We start from the raw sequence: 19,138 nt of genomic DNA, 5'->3' as shown, positions 1-19,138 counted from the left end.
CTTACACGATGCCATTTATGAGCTGTCTGACCATAGGGATATTACCTAACCTCAGATTCCTCCTCTGTAAAATGAGGAAGCAGGATTATGTAGGTTGCACAACCCCTTCCAGTTCTTAGAAACTACATGGGAAAATAATGTAAAAGATTTTGAAATGCTGTTTATATAGATATTTAGGGTCACTTTAGTTAAAATGACAATACAACTGAAGCCAAGCTAAACGTTCAACGGTAATGGAAAGGTTAATTAAATGTCTTATTAATGTAAAATTACATAGGCTGAAAAATTTTTAATATAAAAAATTATCTAAAATCATGGAAACAAAAGACAGAATTATGATTAAAAATGGCAGACTGTCCATAGTAATGCTATAAATGGTATTAATCTACAAGGACAAAAAAAAAATAATAACATAACTGACTTAGTAAAATGGAGATTATAATTTAAATACCTAGAGGGGTGATTAAAAGCACCACAACTATGAGACTCAGTATCCAGTACTTGGTTCCATGGAGGACGTGGCTAAGCAAAAGACTTGAAAAATGAGAAGAGTGATTCTAATACAACAGTGAGATACTAGATTGCTCCTTTTAGCTGTAGTGTTCAAGAAAGTGCATCCTCACCCACTGCAGGAGAATGGAGATTTATTCTCTGGCCACACAAGCCAATTTAAAGAGGTTTCCAATGGCCAAATATGGGACAATTTGAGAATTAAAAAAAAAAAAAAAAAAATTAGAGAATCAAGTCATTTTGAAACCCAGTAAAAGAGGTGGGAGAGGACAAGGCAAGCATTTATCCTATCTTTGTATAAAAGTCTCACATGGTAACCAAAGAGTTGATGTGGGAAAGTTATATGTAGAAAAATGCCAGGTATTAAACACCGAAATAATGACAGAATTAGAGTATAATCATTTTGCAAATCTTAATGAAATACTGGATCTATGCAATACCATCAACAGATGCTAAAAACCATTATATAAAAGGCTGACGGAAATTTTATAATGAATGGACAATACTCAGTACAGTTGAACCCACTGATCTTATTAACATCACAGAAAGAGATTAGTATGTGCCTCTTGATGAGCTACAACAACAAGTACACAATACTACCCATAAAGTGTTCTTGCCAAAAACTTGAATCTGAATTTGATCAAGCTTCTAGATCTAACAGCTTACAAGAGATACAGGGGACTGTGGAACATGTTAAAGGGAATGGCAAGGCTTTAATCAACAAAGTTCTGATTGTGGGAAATTCTACAGGCAAAATAAGCTGGTTTCAAATAGAGGGTGTGTGGGGGAGGAAATAAACTAATAGACTGAAAGACTTGTGGACCTTGATTGGGTCACAATTTAAATAAACTATAAAAAAAATTATGAGACACTGGGCAAATTTGAACATTCATTAGATATAATGAAAAAATAGGTTTTGTTTTGTTTTGTTTTAGGTGTGATAATGATATTGTTTAAAGAAGAGAGAGAAGGAATCCTTACCTTTTAAAGGAGTCAGCAAACTGTGGCCTGCAGACCACGTGCTTTTGTACAGTACGCAAACTAAGAATTTTTCCTTTACATTTTTAAGTAGTTGGGGTGGTAAAAAAAATCAAAAGATATTTCCTGACATGTGAAAATGATATAACATCTAAATTTCAGTGTGCATAGATAAAGATTTACTGAAACACAGACACACTCATTTGTTTATTATCAATGGCTGCTTTTGCACATGCCGGAGCTTAGTAGTTGTGAAAGTGGCCATGTGGCCCTATACAGAAGAAGTTTGTCAAACCTTATTTTAGAGCTACGTACAGAAGTATTTACAAATAAAATAGTATATTGGAAATTTCCTTTAAAGTAATGTTGTGAAAGGGGGAAGATGAAACGAGATAGGCCATGTGTTGATAATCTTTGAAGCTATGTAAAATACATGGGTGGAAGAGATCATTACTCTCTTTTATTTATGTTTATATACAACTCAATATAAATTATTGAGTTGTATATAAACATGTATACAAGTTGTCTCTTGTATACATTTAAACATTTCTACAATAAAGCTAAAAATTTAATCACTCTGTATTGAAGATTTCACGTACATACACACAAAACATTTACAAACTCTTTAAAGGAATTAAGTTTAAAGTGTTTGTGGGCCATACTATTTGCTTACGAACATCCCAAATTATTCCAGATACATAAAAAAAAAGAAGTACACATACTGCACTGCTAAGCATATCATTTTATAAGAGCTGCTAAGCCATACACAAATCAGGAGTATAAGGAAATCAGAAATATATAGAAATCACAGAAAATAATATTTAAAATACAAAATACTCTTCAATAATGATACCAGACCTTTATACGCATTCAATTGCTATACAAATATAGATGTAACAGTCAAAAGATAAAGAAATACTCTTCATTGTTTGAGGAAATGAACTGCTTGCACAAAATAGTTGAAAAACCAAAATCACAAAGTGCATAGAAATTATATAGCCTCTTTCTTTTATAACTGAACACTTTACTTTTTAAATATATAAGCACACTGGCCTTTACTGATTACAACGGTAACTCTGTAACAGAGGATTTATAGAACGATGATGATTCAAAAAGGTTTTCGCTATCAAGCCTATTAGCTCTAGGTAAAACAAACATAAAAACCAGGGAAAATGGATATGTGAATTTTACTTTTGAAAGGATGAAACTTTTTCAAATAGAAAAATACCGAAACATTATACTCACCAGTATTTTTGTGACCTTTTAGTATATAAAGTGGAGCTGGACTTTCCAGAGAGAAAATGCAAATATTGTGGTCATTTCCTCCAGTGGCGATTAGTCCATGAGGGTATACATCACTTGAAGGTATGATGCATACGCAAGATACGAAATTGGAGTGGCCACTCATACAGTGCATTTCTGTAAAGCCCCTGTTAGGACTGGAAGGAAATGATAATTAATAAGACATATATCTGTTCCCTGACTTAGCCTAGGACATAAATTGTCAAAGTACTCATTTTCATTTAGTGTTTAGGTTGAACTTTATAGAGTACATACTATTTTAAGTATCTAGTTTTAAATTAAATATTAAGTAGCTAATTTACATATTAGCTACTATAAAGGTTTATATCAGATTAGAAGTTTAATTAGGTTTTCATTGATAATAGTATGTTAATTATTAGGAAGAACAAGGAACAAAAGGGAGGAAAACCAATATCTCAAGTGGCTTTTCCTCATTCTCCATCTTCATTTCTATTCATCAGTAATTGTTGCCCTAAAAATACTCCTGGTGAAGTGAAACATTCATGCCATTAGGATAACGGAACCCACTATCAATAAATCTTAAACACAGTGATGAAATTTTCACACTATGAAACATTAACTTAGTGCCCATAACTATACTACTGTATCTAAATAATTAGAATATCAATCATTCTCAATATGGAAACTAAAGGAACTAATATAGAGATATATAAATGATTGCTCTAGGGACACAGTACATTAACTGTCTTGGGATTAGAATGATTACCAATTTGTTATACATGTCAGTTAGCATCACTGATTTACATAATAAGTCAAACAACAGATTATGATATAGATAGTAAGTTATCTGCTGAGAGGGATATAAAGAATAATATCCCTAACTCAAGCTAAACCAAGGAGTTTGCCATCTAGATGAAGGGAGATGAGACAAGTGCACATAAAGAGATAAGATTCCTGGGTAGAGACCGAACATACTTATCTAGTTTCACTCTTCCCAAACATCACTAAAACAATATACATGTGTTCTCTGTCTGTCTGTCTGTCTGTCTCTCAGGTTTATGCCTTTACATATATATCCATATGTACCTATGTACCCATATAGATATATGTACATGTATATATTTATATCTTTCTACCTATCCTATCTATCTATCTATCTATGTATCTATGTATCTATGTATCTATGTATCTATCTATCTACCTACCTACCTACCTACCTACCTACTTACCTACATAGGTAATAGGAAAGCTGACACCAGCTTACCAACGAATCCCCAAAAGGCTCAAGAACTAGCGGCACTATGCACCTCTAGAAATGAGAACAAAAAAAGGGTAGGAACTAAAATAAGAAAGACTAGTTCCAAGTTTTCAGAATCGGTCAGAAGCTGAATCATATGAAAAAAATCTTTAAAGGAGGGTATTTAGTAGTAGCTATTTTTAACTTTCCACTTTTTTAAATGTGCTTTTAGAAACTGCTTTATCAATTGTTCCAAACAAATTTAAAAGATTTATATTATGTAAATCACTAAATCCACTTATGTGTGTTCTTCAGCACTTCCCAGTATAGATGTTTGTGTGCATCTTCTGTATTGGTGTGTGAAGTTCTTAATGGCAGAATCCAGACTTGGTTCTTCTTTTTATCTTCCCAAGTTCCTAGCACAATATACTATATGGTAAGGATTAAGTATTTTTTGAATCAATCAAATACTTGGAAGTATTAATAAAAAAAAAAAAAAAAGCACCTAGACATCTCAGCTAGACAAATGTCCCTCTTGCACCCAGCATAAAGTCTGGAGCTTTTTCTTTAAAAAGGTAAAAAAGGTGTTTGACTAAGAGGACACAGAGCACAGTTCACCCCTGGGGTATAAGGAACATGTACATTCATAATGAAGTCCAAGACCACGGAAGAGAAAACCCAGGAGGCCAGGCACTCATCCTCCAGGCAGGAGATCAACCCAATAAAATGGTCCAGCTAGATAACTCTACAGTGAAACTCACATCCAGCAAGCCTTACCATGAGCAGAGCACAGAATAAAGATTATCAGACACCTGGGTAAAGCTTCCCCCAACAGGAAATATAGTGATCAAATCAAATAGACAGGGGAAAAAAACCAGTTTGGAACAGACAGACCACCAAGGAGAAACAACAACAAAATCACCATTACCATCCTTAGAGATATAAGATACTGCAACCATGAAACAAAGACATTATTTCACAAAAAATCAAGGCAATTTCTGAGAAAGTATATTGGGGAAGGTAGATTTAGAAACAAGTCCAACATCTGAATAAAATATTCCAGAAAAGAAGATAGAGAAAATGGAGAGAATGAAACCAAAGAAAAAAAATCCCAGAAATTATGGATGTTAGTTTTCATATTAAAAGGGTCCACTAACGGCCCTGAACAATAGATGAATACTGACTGCCTTCCAGGGAGAAAAATAATAGGTCAAGAATCATAATGGCTTCAAACTTCTCAACGGTAACACTAGAGGTAATACAATGAGCAATGGCTTCAAAATTCTGGAAGAAAATTATTTGGAAATTAGAATGCTACAAACATTTAAACTATTTTTCAAAATTCTGAAGAAAATTATTTGGAAATTTGAATGCTACAAACATTTAAACTGTTATTCAAACATTTAAACTATTTGATTTTTATTATTCAAATAAAAATCATTTTCAGACTTGCAAGGTCTTAATACATTATTATTAATGCTCTGTATTTCAGGAAACTCCTGGATGTGCTCCAATAAGGCATCAAGGAAGAAAACCAAGAAAGAAAGTAAAAGGATACTGATAACAGAAAACATAAGAAGTCTAAAAACACAATGTAGAGATGACAGGAAAGGGAGATCCCAGTATTAGTTGTGTATCAGGGACAGAATGACCAGATCAGGAAGTTTTTACAGTTGGGAAGATGAAATTTTATTGTTGGGAAGATGAAATTATAAAATATGCAGTGTGTCTTAAGGTCTTGAGAGGAGAGTGAGACAACTAGCAAAGAATTTGAGGTTGAATTAGTGATTAATACATAGAAAATTAACCAAATGAAAACCAAAAACTAGGCAATTAGTAGCTACAGGGAGATCACAAAATTGTTGAGGAAAAGTTACAGTTTATTCCATAGCTCAGGTGTAGACAGATTCTGTACAGTCACAAAATACTAATTCAGTTTAAATTAAGTTAAGCTATAAGAGTCAGGGCATAGAAAGGGTGCATATGTGATAGGGGTTGGTAGAAGGTAGAAACAGCACTAAATTTTCATATTCTATAATAAGAACTATGAAAAATACCTAGAATAAAATAATTTAAAGATAAAAAGAGAAATAGCAATAGTCACATGCCACATAATGTTTCAGTCAAGGATGAACTACATGTATTATGACTGTCCCATAAGATTATAATGGAGCTGAAAAATTCCTATAGCTTAGCCATGATACAGTCTTAGCACAATGTATTACGTGTTTGTGGTGATGCTGGTGTAAACAAACCTACTGTACTGCCACTTGTATAAAAATATAGCACATACAATTAGGTACAGTACATAATACTCAATAATGATAACAAATGACCATGTTACTGGTTTATATATTTCCTTTATATACTTTTCATCATTATTTAAAGGTGTACTCTTTCTATCTATTAAAAAAAAGTTTGCTGTAAAACAGTATGACATGTTATTCCAGCAGCAGTCTCATACACCTTACTTACTGAGTCTCGTGATTGCATCATTTTTCTCTTGTGCTTGATTTAATCTCATGCTGTAACAGGCTTGTAACCTAGGAAAAATATGCTATATACTGAATAGCCCAGGTGTGTAATTGGATATATCATCAAGGTTTCTCTGTAAGTGCATTCTATGATGTTCACGAAATCACCTAAGGATGCATTTCTCAGAATGTATCCCCCAAGTATAGCACTTTATAAATAGACATGGAAGTAAAATACAAAAATAAGCAGTTAAAAAAGATAAAAATTTTGCCTCCAAGGAAGGGAAATAGGGGGTGGGAATGAAATGGCTCTGATTACTTAACAAACCCCATAGCACTATTTGACTAAGGATCCAAAAGGCTGAGTGTTCGCACAAGGAAAAAGTCACTTCAGCCTTGGCATGATCAGGGAAGATTTAATGCAAGATCTTAAACCTGAACTGGCATCTTTCAAATATGGGTAGTTTTCAAAAGGCAAAGCAATATTTGGTGATAGACTTGGGAAATTCAGTTTAATCTGAAGTGGGCTTATAGAGGCCTGAAGCAGTCTCAAACAATGGCATGCTACTTGGTTGGGTTTAATGAACCAAAAAAAAAAAGTCTTCTTTCTTAAGGGCCTTCAGAAGGCCCAGAGACTTTCTGGATTCCTGATGGGCTTTTGTGAAAGATGTGGTATCTGATTTAGTCCACCCTAAAATATAACTGTTGTGCCTCCCTGAAACTAAATTAAATTCTCCCATCATTCCCAGTCCGTCCCTACACTATCTTGATCCAGAACCCTATGGAAAACAATTTTCTTTTTTTTCTCTCCTCTTTAATCGCCCCTCCACCCCCCACCCCTGACCTATGGATGTTGCCATTTCCCCTTAGGAACTGGATCTCTGAAGGTGGGGCGTCTCCTCCCACATGCTCGCGGAATGCACCCGCAGGCCTGGAGCACCCGGGGGGCCTGGCACACCCAGGATATGGTCCGTGGCTCCACCTGGGGTGCTAACCCAGGACCTTCTGTGTGTAAAGCAGATGTACTAACCACTACACTATGGAGCCGCCCCCTAGAAAACAATTTTCACTTACTACTTGGCTCCAAACATTTCACAGCACTTAACTTTATTAATACACCATGAAATAGAAATTGTCAGGATGTCAGCCTTGGGGACATTTTTATAACACTAAAGGTATGGTTGAGACACTCTAGTTAGGAATGTATAAGAGGTTCATCATCTCGTTACTGAGATGCTCTACCCTGAACAATTGGAAATATGAGGTAAAACTACCTTCTTACTAAAGAGGATAGTTTCAGCCCAAAGTTCAACTTCCTGGTAAATGTAACCACTAAGGTGATTTAAGTTTTTGTTAACCTAGCACACTCATACACAACATATAAAAGTTTAATTAGAATTCAACTACTGGCATCCTCTTTAATATTCTTTACTGCAATGTTTATAACCTACTGGGCATATGCTTTTACTATACTCAATTTTAAATATACAAGCTTAATCAGTAATTGTACGCAAATGCACAAAAAGTTATGTATATTGTTACTAAGTAGTTTGGGATATCACAAAATCTTAAGAGTTAGAAGAAATCTTTGGAGGTCATCTCATCTAATTCAATACTGGAGTTTGCTCTACAATATCCCTCGTCTAGTATATCATCATGTCTTAGCTGCACCACTGCAAAAGTCTCCAAAAAGGCTTTGGATCTACTTCCATATTTAACCCTTTGCAATCCAATCTCTACCAGCAGCTAGCAGAAACTTCTCAACAGGTAAATCGAATCAATGCTGCTCCTTGCTTGAAACAATTTGAAGTCTTCTACCTATTAAATTCCTTCCTCAGCCCTCTTACCAAAGCACGATGTGGCTCCTGCCAGCCTCTAAGACTTGCCCTCACCTCACAGCTCATTCCCTCCTGCAAATCTCCTCCTCAATCCAGGGCCTCTGTGTTTGCTCCTCCTACCGCCTACAGTACTCTTCCAATTAAACCTTCCACATTCCTTGATCCCATGACCAGCTCCATTTGTGTCAGAATTAAAAACAAAACAAACAAAAAACACGAACAAAAAAACACTTCAGAGATGCTTCCTTCTTTAACATCTCTCTCCACTCAGTTCTAGATACATATTTGTTTTCTTCATAGCACACATGCCAATATGTACCTACTTGCTTGTTGTTTGATCCTTCTTCCCTCCCACACTGTAATAAAGCTCTGTAAACACGAGAAGTTGTTCTCTTATTCTTCAGAATCTCAAACAAATGGGGGGCACTCAATCAATAGTTATCATCTGAATTTATGGATGGTAACCCAAACTATGAGTGAAATCTCTACTGATAGGAGGCAAAGCAACTCAATCTTTCTCTTTTTGAACTGAAATCTGTCTTCCACGTCATACATTTTTTGTTACAAGCAGCCAAATCAGGGCTGAACCCTTGAACTTGATTTGGACTGGAGCTTAACCTTCTGCTTCTTAATCTTTTTTTTTTTTTTTGGTTTCTCTGACAGTTTTGAAAAGGCAATGGACTTTCTCTTGTGAGCACAACCCCACACATCCATATAAAACATCTGAGAAGTTTCATCCCTTTCATCCAAGTCCACCACAGACATCAGACTAAGAAATTCTGACTCAGACAAAAAGAAAAGGAGGCAAACAACTTTCTGCAACGCAATTTTTGAGAACTAAGGTTTTCAAATATGAAGGAAGACTACTAAGCAAATTCTAAGTTTGAAATAGTTCAATTACATGGCAGATGCTTTTGCAGTGCTTCATTTAGGAGAAAGCACCTGGCATCAACAAATTTTCAAATCTAAAAGAAACATGGGAAATCATCGAAAGGTAAGCCCCAAAAGGTAAGAGGTTCGTCCAAGGTCACCCCCTCGCTAGTGGTGTCATGTTAGCGCGAGAAAGTAAGTCTGTGTGTGTCCCCAATCCGGTGCTCATCCCACCAAATCACAATCTTATACTGCGCGCCCAGAGTGCCAGGGCTCTCAATTGGGAGGGAGCGCAGAGCAGAGGGAAGGCCGGGAAGAGAGGGAGAGGGCAGGATAGAGCAGGGAAGTCATCCTCTTCCCATACACGGTAGGAAGCTTGCAATACAGCTGGGGGGCTGCCGGGCTCGCAGCGCTCACCTGTCCGGGACCCAGAGGCGGGTGGTGCGGTCTCGGGACACGGACACAAAGGCCCCAGGCGGATAGAGGCAGCACACCAGTCCCCGCACGTCCAGCTCGTGGCCCGGGAGCGAGCAGCTCAGCCGATACCTGGCGGCGCCGCTCGCCATGGCCCTTGTTGGTCCGGCGCCCGGGGCCCGCGCAGCGCGAGATCAGTCCGCAGGGGAGGTCGGACCGCGGCAGTAGAGGGGCCTGCAGGTGAGGAGCGGTCGGAGACCGGAAGAGCCCGAGAGCCGGTGCGGAAGGGCGGCAGGGAAGGGGCGCGTCGAAAGGGCCGAGTGACACAGCAACCCTGACATGCACACCGGAATTCATCATCGGCCTCAGCCCGCCATGACGCAGACTGTGTGCGTCCCGACTGCTGAGGCCGACGTGTTGCTAAGGCTTGCTTCCCTCCTGCGCCCTGGACCGCCAGTCCACGAAGAGATACTGACGCCTGGCCCTTCGGCCCAGGTTTCCGACTTTGGTCCTTTCCGAGCCCCAGTCCTTCAGAAACTCTGGCGGAACTGTTTATTGTAATACGGCTGGTGGGCCGAGACTACTAGTCCCACAATGCCACGCGCCAGTGGGGCGTGAGCCGGAGACGCGCGCAATCCAGATATTTTAAATCTTGATCCTGAGAGCTGAGAGCTGCCTTTTGGTTGAGTGAAATTGTTTAGTGTTTGTTTAGGGCAACTTTAACCAGATTTTACCAATCCTTCTCTGCATCGTCTCAACTTAAACGTTGTTTTTTAATTAAAACGAGAGAGCTTGGGGCCAAATTCAGAACAATCGCTTTCCTTAAATTCTGTGAACGCTAAACTGGATTCTTGGTACTTTAAAATATATATCTTTTGTGTTAAGCAATTCAAAGATTTAAAATAGTTTTCTCAACTGTCACATATACGAGTGACATGTTGAGTCTCTCTCCCATACTTATAAAAACACGGAGGGGGAAATCAGCATAACGTCAGTAACCACTGACACTATTTAGAAGAGGTGAACAGTTAAAGGTTGTAGAGAAAGAAATATCTTTTTTCTTTCTACCTTTCCAGGTTTTCTGCTGGGGCTCTGTAACAAAATATAACAACAGAAAAATGTACATACAGGGGAGAAACTCAGGGATGAGTATCTCACAGAGGTGGACAGGGCTTGAGTTTATAGAGCGTCTTAACAAAAACAATAAATGTTTGCCTTTAGATGCAGCAAATTATTCAAAGGCAAATATATAGATGAAGGCCAATGAGTAAAATTTTTTATGTAGGTTCTTCCAGTGCAGTCTGCAGGCTGATAAAGGGTTTAAAGTTGTCTCCTGTTGCTAACTTTTGTGCTTCCTGGTGGAGAGGCAAGAAGAAAAACCTTTGAAAATTTATCTCCTCTTTTAGGCAAAAGAGCTTTTCTTGTATTTGCTTTTTTTCCGGTTTCCTTCAGCTTAAAATAATCCTTATACTAAAGTGTCATATTTTGGGGTGGCAAATTCAACTTCCCTTCACTACAGTGACCAAAGGATACCAATGACCACTACAAATATATTAGATTCAAATGGCGCAATTACATGAAAATGAAAACTGAGAACTCAGTCCATGACATTATTTCATTTGGAATTCTATCGATTTTAAACTATTTAAAAACAGACATATGAGAGGATAAGTCTGCATATAATGTATGCAAGTTGGAAATAATGTGAAAAATATTAGTCCAATATGTATGTGTGATTACAATATGCATCTGTTATGTATGTTACAGTAACATGTCAGGTCTGCCTATATATAGGAAGACAAAGAAAAATTGTAAGTTACTTTATTAGAGAGGTGGAATTTGAGATGAAGTAGTCCTTAAATTGTTTTTTTAAACATTGGTTTTAAAATAATTCTTTTAAGACCACTTTCCATTTAATGCAGCCTTTCTCAAAAACTTGACTCAAAAGAACTCTGAAAGGAAGCTTAAAGATATGAAGCTTCCAATGAAATGAGGAACAGATGGTGCTGGAATCGCACCCATACTTAATGTTGTATTGTTTATGTTATGCAGTCCTAACAGGAAGGAAGACTACCACTGATTAGAAGTAAAACGTCTGCACAATGCTGCTTACCACTGAATAACTTCAAACAAGTCTTATTAAAAACTCAAGGTATTACACTGTAGAAGTTAGATTACATTGCGATATCATAAAACTCGCGAGGAGTGAGTTCAGGTCGGGCACACAATCGGAGAGGTTGCTCTGAGTATAAAGAAAACCAAGGTCTTCGAATAAGAAGATCTTTTCTAGCCATCCCGCCTTTCTCCATTTCTTCCCGAAAGGCCCTGAGAGATTTAGAAAACAATTCCTCAAATATCGCGAGAAATTTTTACTCCCGCTTCGCTAGTAGGTCGAGGATTGGCCAATGAGGAGGAGGTGCCTCTCGCCCCGCCCCTGTTGCCGGGATACACTGCGGCGTGCGGCAACTAGCGGTTAGGTCTGAGGACTCAGTAAAGCTGCGCGAGAGTGAGAAGTCGCGAGTGAGCGAACGGGTTCGTGGGGCTGACTGGAAAGTTCTGCTATCGCGGCGGTCCTGAGCGGTTCGATTTTCCCCGTTCCGCGCCGGTGGAGGTGAGAAATTCCAGATCCCATTCAGCCTTCCCTGTCTCCGGAGCCTATTATCTGATGCGCTCCAAACAAAACAAATCAAATCGAAACTCTTTGGCTCATAGCTGTTCTCCTCAGGCCCGTCGCCAGGCTAGGGAAGACCCAACTCCCAACCCGAGTCCGGCAAAGCGTGCGCGGAGGCATTAAATAGTACCCTGAAGAGACCTGCAAAGGCGAGACCGAAGAGAAGGATCCAAGAGCCTCAGAGAATGAGATTTTACTCAATAAGAAATTTCTGTCTGTTGGTCATAGCAGAAGGGACTTAACAATTTTCCACTTTTTATATATGTTAAAATGGCTGGATTAGGAGAGAGAATGATGGTATATATAATTAAGAGCCAGATGTTTTATATATGTTACGAGTAATCTTCATAACAACTCTGCATGGTGGAGGTCATTGCCACCCTTTTGTTTTACAGATGAGGAAACATCCAGAGGGGTTGTATGCCTGGTAACTGTCAGTGTCAGAGCTAGCTTGTATCCCAAATCTTTCTGGAACCAAAAGCCAGGATACCTCTCTGAGTATGTGTGAATAACTCCCAGAGATTGTGTGAATATTTGAGTGAATAATCCCTGAATTAGTGTCATGTTTGCTATTAGTGCCTCACCCTTTTATTTTACCCCCTAGAACTGATCTAATGCTAATCTTTTTCCATGATAGTAAAGCAGTGGCTAAGAAAATCAGGTAGAAATTTGATATATTTTACATTTTCTTAAAGTTATCAGGAAAGCTAAAGTAACACTAATTGTGCTGGAAACAAAGGTTTATTCTATTAGCTTTCTTAAGGAGAAACTGTTTTGATCATAGATTGCCTTCCTTTCAAAAAGTCATTTTATGAAACTCTCTTTTTACCTTTGAAATAACAATAGTAGTAATAATCCTATTACTTTGTCCAAAGAGTTCAAAATGGCAAAGAAATAGAATCACAGAGTTGGGTGGGATGGTATTTTAAGTTTAGTGTGAACATATTCAGTATGAAGATAATGGGATATCTGAATAGAAATTTCCAATAAACAGTTGAAAATTTAGAATTGGTGTCAAGTTTAAAGGACAGAGCTGGAGACATTGACTTATGAGTCATCAACATATTTGAATTTGTAAGAAAAGAATGAAAGATTAGAGAAGAAAAGCAATCCAAACTGCTACTGAGAAGCCATTTTATTTTAAGAAATGATTTGTTTCACTTTTAATGATTTAGTAAATTTTTGTCCTTGGCCATGCCTTCCTGTGGGAGAATATTCAGAAGATACAAAAGAGAACAAAGTTTTTGCCTGGCTCCTAGATAGATGCTAGAGATATAAAGTTGAATAAAGTCCAGCACTTGCCCTCAAAGGAGAGAAATACTTGAGCAGATCATTTCAACTGGTGTGATAGGTAGTGGGATAGAGATATTCTCAGAATGCATAGTAGTATAAAGCAGTCCTCTCCAATTTTTTGGCACCAGGGACCAGTGCTCCTGTGAGAATTTAATGCCTGGTAATCTGGGGTGGAGCTGAAGCTGTGATGCTAGCACTGGGGAGCGGCTGCAAATACAGATGAAGCTTCTTCACTCACTTGCCCACCATTCACCTCCTGCTGTGTGACCTGGTTCATAACAGGCCGAGGACTGCTGCTAGTCAGCGGCCTGGGAGTTGGGGACCCCTGGTATATAGGACAGGCTTATAAACTCAAATTGAAGAAGGGGTGGTTGTAGACTGGTTGTGAAAGGATTCCTAGAGAAGATCCCAGGCAAGATGTGTGTTAGGCAAGGAGACCAGTTAGGAAGGCAAGTATGATAATTCACTTAAGTTTATGAGACCCTGAACAATACTATAGGAATAGAGAGGAAGGTACACGTAAAACATTGAGGAATAAAATCAGTAAGACAATGTGATTAGTTAAGGGAATTGAAGGAGAAATCACGGACTAGGTTTCTCACTTGTGTAACAAGGAGGTGCTACTAAGAGGAAGAGCTGAAAAAGGAAAGGACTGAAAAAAGAGTCAGAAGAGGGAAATGTCATGGAAATGGTTTCATGTAGTAAAATGATATATCCCTAGCTGCATTGGCAGGGGCCATTTAAATGAAATAGTAGGAATTGAGGAGATAGTGGAAATTGAAAAAGTTGAGAATAGTGGATATAAGCTATTCTTTAGAGTTTGGCTGCTTTAGGAAAAGGTTATGTGGGACAGAGTTAAAAGTGGTTTCAGGATTAATTTTTACGGTTAGGAAATAATTGAACATAACAGACTGAAAGAAAGGAGAAAGTATTTAAGATATTACCAGGAGTGGGATAATGCCCCAAAGGAGATTGGAGTACATGGGGTCAAGGAGAGGGAGTCTAATGTCCCAAAGGAGACAGGATTAAGACGGTAAATTGAAATTGAGATTGTTCTTGAACAAAACAGTGGATGGCTATTGAGATTGGAGGACAAGGTAAATTTGTATGCTCCAAACATGTTGGATTTCATGTCCTAATTTTGTCAAATTAATAGGAAATTGAGTCATCTGCTGAGAGTGACAGGAACAGGGTAGATAGAATTGTGGTTAAGGATTGGAATCATCAAGGAGAGAAGTCTCTTATCAAGGGAAAATAAAAATTTATGAGTTGAGCATCCAGCTAAGTTTGGCGACTGACTTTGCAGTACTCCAGTCTGTACTGTTCCACCAGCAATGTTCAGCAGTCCAGGCTGGATGTAAAGAAGAGTTTCTGAATTTGCCAGATGGGTTGAAGAAGAGTTCAAGGATATGAATTAGTTTATTGTGCTCATGAGACAATAGTTGAGTGTAGAGAAGGAAAGGAGTCCCTGAAATTGCCCTTACCAGGGTCATTAATGGCTTCTTGGATGGTGATTCCAATGGATATTTAAGTGTTCATGTTACTTGAATTCCTAGCAGTAAATGGCATGGCTGATCATTCCTGATTTCTCTTGGCATCTTTGATACACACTGCTGGTATTTGTTTGCTTTCCTGGCCTTCATGTTTAATCTTTTCTGTCTACATGGTCTGTATGTATTGATATTCCTTGGGCCAGAGTCTTGGGGACTCTTGCTCCCTATTCTCTCTCTAGATCAGCATCTTTAAAACTCTTTTGAACATGACCTATAATAGGTTATGTTACATTGCAGACCAGTACACACATGTGTTAATTTATGTAAATATAACTGAAACAAAAATTTTATGAAATAATACCCTTATTGTGTGCAGCAAACTCTCTTATATTTTCTACTTTATTTCATGTTTAAAGCATATTGGTTATAACCTGCCCAAGTATTCTCACAACCCATTGATAGGTCATGACCCATAATTGGAAAAATACTTTTCTAAATTATCAACCTAAACTTGAAGTATTATTCTGATGAGTAAAGGAGGGGGCTGATAAACTGGGAGAGAATGAGTGAATTAAGGAAATGATTTAAAGGGTGGTGTAGTGAGAATAAAAATAAGAAAAGGGTAAAAGGAGAGGAAATTAAGGTCAGAGAAGAAAGTGTTTCATTTAAGATATTTGAGATGAAGTAATTCTAGATGATGACAAGTTCCAGGTCTGCCCATGGCTAAGAATGACTGAAAGGGAGTTAAGATGGTTACTGAAATTTAGAGAATTGTGAAGCTAGAATTTAGATATTAAATCCAGTATCCATATGGAAGTCATGGGGATGTTGAGACTAGAGTAAAGAGACTGTGAACTAGGTACAAAAAAGTTCCCAAGATAAAAGCAACCAGGAAAAATCCAAGGCAATATGGATGCATTCCCTGGTCCTCAAAGGAAGGGAGTCCTGTTTATTTTTTTAAAGACGTAGAAAAATAATGTTTTGAAAGTTGACAGTGGGGAGCAAGTAGAGTTCTGTGCATTCCTTCTTTGCTTTGGAATTCTGAGACAGGAAGTTAAAACAGCCTTCACTCCTGGAAGTGTTTTAGGGGGAAGCTCATATTCTGTTGAAGCAAGGAGTAAAAGGAAGCATTCAATAACAGGAATGAGAATATAAGAGTTAATCATGGGCCAGAAAGCACAAAGAAAAGATTGTGAGAGAAGAAAGATGCTCGATATGTCATGTAGAGTAGAGAGAAAACTTACCAGAGTATGAGATGAGAGTACAGGAGAGAAAATTAGAAGAGCTTGTATTTTGTTAAGATAATTGGAAAATGAGGAAAGCATGTTGTAATGAATGATTTCATAGTTCTAAATGGAACATTAATGTCAAATTTCAACAGAATTAAAGAAGGCTTAGCCTTGTGGTACCTAGAATAGCAATTTGCAAGAAAAGTCATGGGTAAATGTTTGAAGTAGGGAATGTGTGTCACTTGTGTCTTGCTATACAATATATCAAGGAGAATCGAACTATTCTTTTTTTCCAAAACAGTGGTTAAAGACAATGGCCAGTAATCACAAATCTTCAGCAGGTCGCCCAGTTTCACGAGGTGGAATTGGGTTGACAGGAAGGCCTCCTTCTGGAGTACGACCTCCATCAGGAAATATTCGAGTGGCAACTGGAGTAAGTTTAAAACATCTATCAAATTCTTGTGTATGTCTTGGTGGAAGTTGGAAAGCCTGTCCATAATAAGAGAGTCTTATTCTTTCTTTATTCTGTAGGCATTCTATTAGATTTGTGTTTTTTTAGAAAACATCTAGAAGTATAAAGGTGGGAAAGTTCTGCAAGACACTATAAAGAGATGATCCCTGCTCATGTCAATATTCAAATGTATTTTAAGGCTAAGTTATTTAAGTGGTATAGTATATTTGTGACAGAACCAAATGAAATGAAATAGACCAGAAATAGAATTAGATATATGTAAGAATTTAATTAAGGTGGCATTTCAAATTAGTTGGAAAAGCATGTGGTATTCAATAGTGCATTTGAGTAATTGGTAAACCATTGTTTTAAAAAATTAAACGCTCAACACAGAATTCTAGATAATTTAGAAATTTTATATTTAAAAAACAATCACAAATATACTAGAAGAAAACATAGGCAAATATTTCATATAATCTTGGTGTGGGCTAGGACTTTGTAAAATGACACAAAACCAAATACTGTAAAAGTATTTTTATATTTTAATTTACAAAAATTGAGAACACCATAAAAATGTAAAAAGAAAAATGACAAACTGATAAAAAATATCTGCAATATGTATGTCATACATAGTTTAGAATCTTAAAATGACAAAGCAAATTTTACTAATTAGTAAGAGCTCTTTCTGTATTAAAGCCTATGTCTAAATTCCATAAGATTTCTTCTGGGGGATCGGGGGGAATATAATTATAAAACTATTATAAAATTTATCCAAAACAAATAGTAAAAATAATAAAAAGAATAATACTCTATATAAATATATATTATAAATATAAGTAAAATAGTGTTATGATTGTCACAGCATCCTAGAAATAAACTCTAGTAAATGTTACAAGCTTAATGTAAGGTAGTGTCATAAGTCAGTGAATCAGTAAAAGAAAAATACTTATATTAAAAAAAATGGATAAACTTTATAAACTGATAATTCCCTATCAAATTATTATTACATTTTTATTATAATAGTGAAATTTGAAAAAACCTAAATTACCTTACAACCAGGGAATCATAAATAAATTATACATCTATTCCTGTAATAGACTTTTAGGTAGCCATTAAAAATTATTTTAAAGAATATTTGAGGAAATACTATATCTTTATAATACATTATTAAATGAAAAAAGCAGTGTGATGTCAATTTAATGTAAAATGTACATTTATATGTACATAGAAAGAAATGAGTATACCAAAATATTCATAGTAATTTCTCTGATGCTCACAATGGATGGTTTTGATTACTTCATAAGGTGCATATGAGGTACTCAAGCTCGGACAATAGGCTAACTTCATACTAGAGATAGTGTTGGGTCCTTTGTTTGAGTCATAAAAAGAGCAGCAGTTTTTGGAGGGAATAATTTTGCTAAAGTTGGTTTTAAATTTTTGAGATTTTTTCTAGAGTTTGAGGTAATTTTATCAACATAATCATCAGCTTATATTTAAATGATTTTTATGGTACTGAACCTAGGGTATCTTTTTCTACTATTCTAGCAAGATTTTATGCTTCTTAATTAAATATTTATAAAAGGAATCTGACATTTATTTGCCATCTACTATTTGCCAGGTGCTTTACCTACTGATTTACTGTTTGCAGTTTTTAAAATAGTAATGTTCATTGTAAAACATACAAAGTAAAAGTGCCAGAGTTCCCTCTTTCTACCCCAACTATAACCATTGTTAACAGCATGACCTGTATCCTCCCAAATTTTTTTCTATCCATTTACAAACACTGACTCACCTACATATATAATTGTATGGTTTTAGCATTTTCCAAAATGAGGATAATACTATACTCATCTCTATTTATTTTGTCCTTTGCTTTCAGTAAATATATTAAATATAAATAAATATATTGTAAATATATTTCCATGCGAATACATATATTTCTACTTCATTCTTTTTAACGGATGCAGTTTTAATTTATACTTCTCTATACTTTCATCTGGATAATTTTTTTAAAAGCATAGTTATTTGAGTAGCTGTCATAATTTTGCTTGCATAGAGCCAAAGAGAAATTATTCTGAAGGTTTACAAAGGGAGAGAATTAACATTCATTCACAAGGTTTACTCAGGCTAACCCTGAACTCATGTTATCTGAATTTGTAGCTGACAGTATTCCTGTGTCCAGCAAATTCTCTGGAATGTGTTTCTGTTGCTGGCCCCCATACTCAAAAATAATTACTAAGCAATTCTCAGGATCACTTAAGATCTATGTTGATAGAATTAGAGGCTACTAAGGAATTAAAAACAATCAAAATGAATGACAATGGTTGTATCCAACCCCTATCTAAAATTCCTACTACATATTTAATCTTCACTCTTTGGAAGAGGGATGCGGGGAGAAGAAGAGAGGTAAAGGATAA

The 19,138-nt window shown here is 36.7% G+C and overlaps 2 protein-coding genes across 4 annotated transcripts in view; one reads left to right on the top strand and one right to left on the bottom strand.

The window, feature by feature from the left end:
• PLAA (phospholipase A2 activating protein) overlaps positions 1 to 10,138 on the bottom strand; it is a 34,618-nt gene extending 24,480 nt beyond the window's left edge. Inside the window, exons 1-2 of one of the 2 annotated variants that reach the window (XM_039880683.1) lie at positions 9,588 to 10,138; positions 2,734 to 2,927 (exon numbers count right to left, since the gene is read on the bottom strand). In XM_039880683.1, the coding sequence (XP_039736617.1) occupies positions 2,734 to 2,927; positions 9,588 to 9,736 (343 nt within the window). In that variant the 5' untranslated portion in view covers positions 9,737 to 10,138. The remainder of the gene's footprint in view (positions 1 to 2,733; positions 2,928 to 9,587) is intronic. The other variant, XM_039880684.1, reaches the window with a different exon arrangement.
• IFT74 (intraflagellar transport 74) overlaps positions 9,684 to 19,138 on the top strand; it is a 76,353-nt gene continuing 66,898 nt past the window's right edge. Inside the window, exons 1-2 of one of the 2 annotated variants that reach the window (XM_039880685.1) lie at positions 9,684 to 9,824; positions 16,572 to 16,703. In XM_039880685.1, coding sequence (XP_039736619.1) covers positions 16,584 to 16,703 — 120 coding nt within the window. In that variant the 5' untranslated portion in view covers positions 9,684 to 9,824; positions 16,572 to 16,583. Of the gene's footprint in view, positions 9,825 to 12,008; positions 12,196 to 16,571; positions 16,704 to 19,138 lie in introns of those variants that run through there. The other variant, XM_039880686.1, reaches the window with a different exon arrangement.

The sequence above is a fragment of the Pteropus medius genome, unplaced genomic scaffold, assembly GCF_902729225.1.
Source record: "Pteropus medius unplaced genomic scaffold, Ma_sr-lr_union100, whole genome shotgun sequence".
Classification (NCBI taxonomy): domain Eukaryota; kingdom Metazoa; phylum Chordata; class Mammalia; order Chiroptera; family Pteropodidae; genus Pteropus; species Pteropus medius.
The sequence above is the reverse complement of the archived record's forward strand: the minus strand, read 5'-3'. Positions and strand labels throughout refer to the sequence as shown.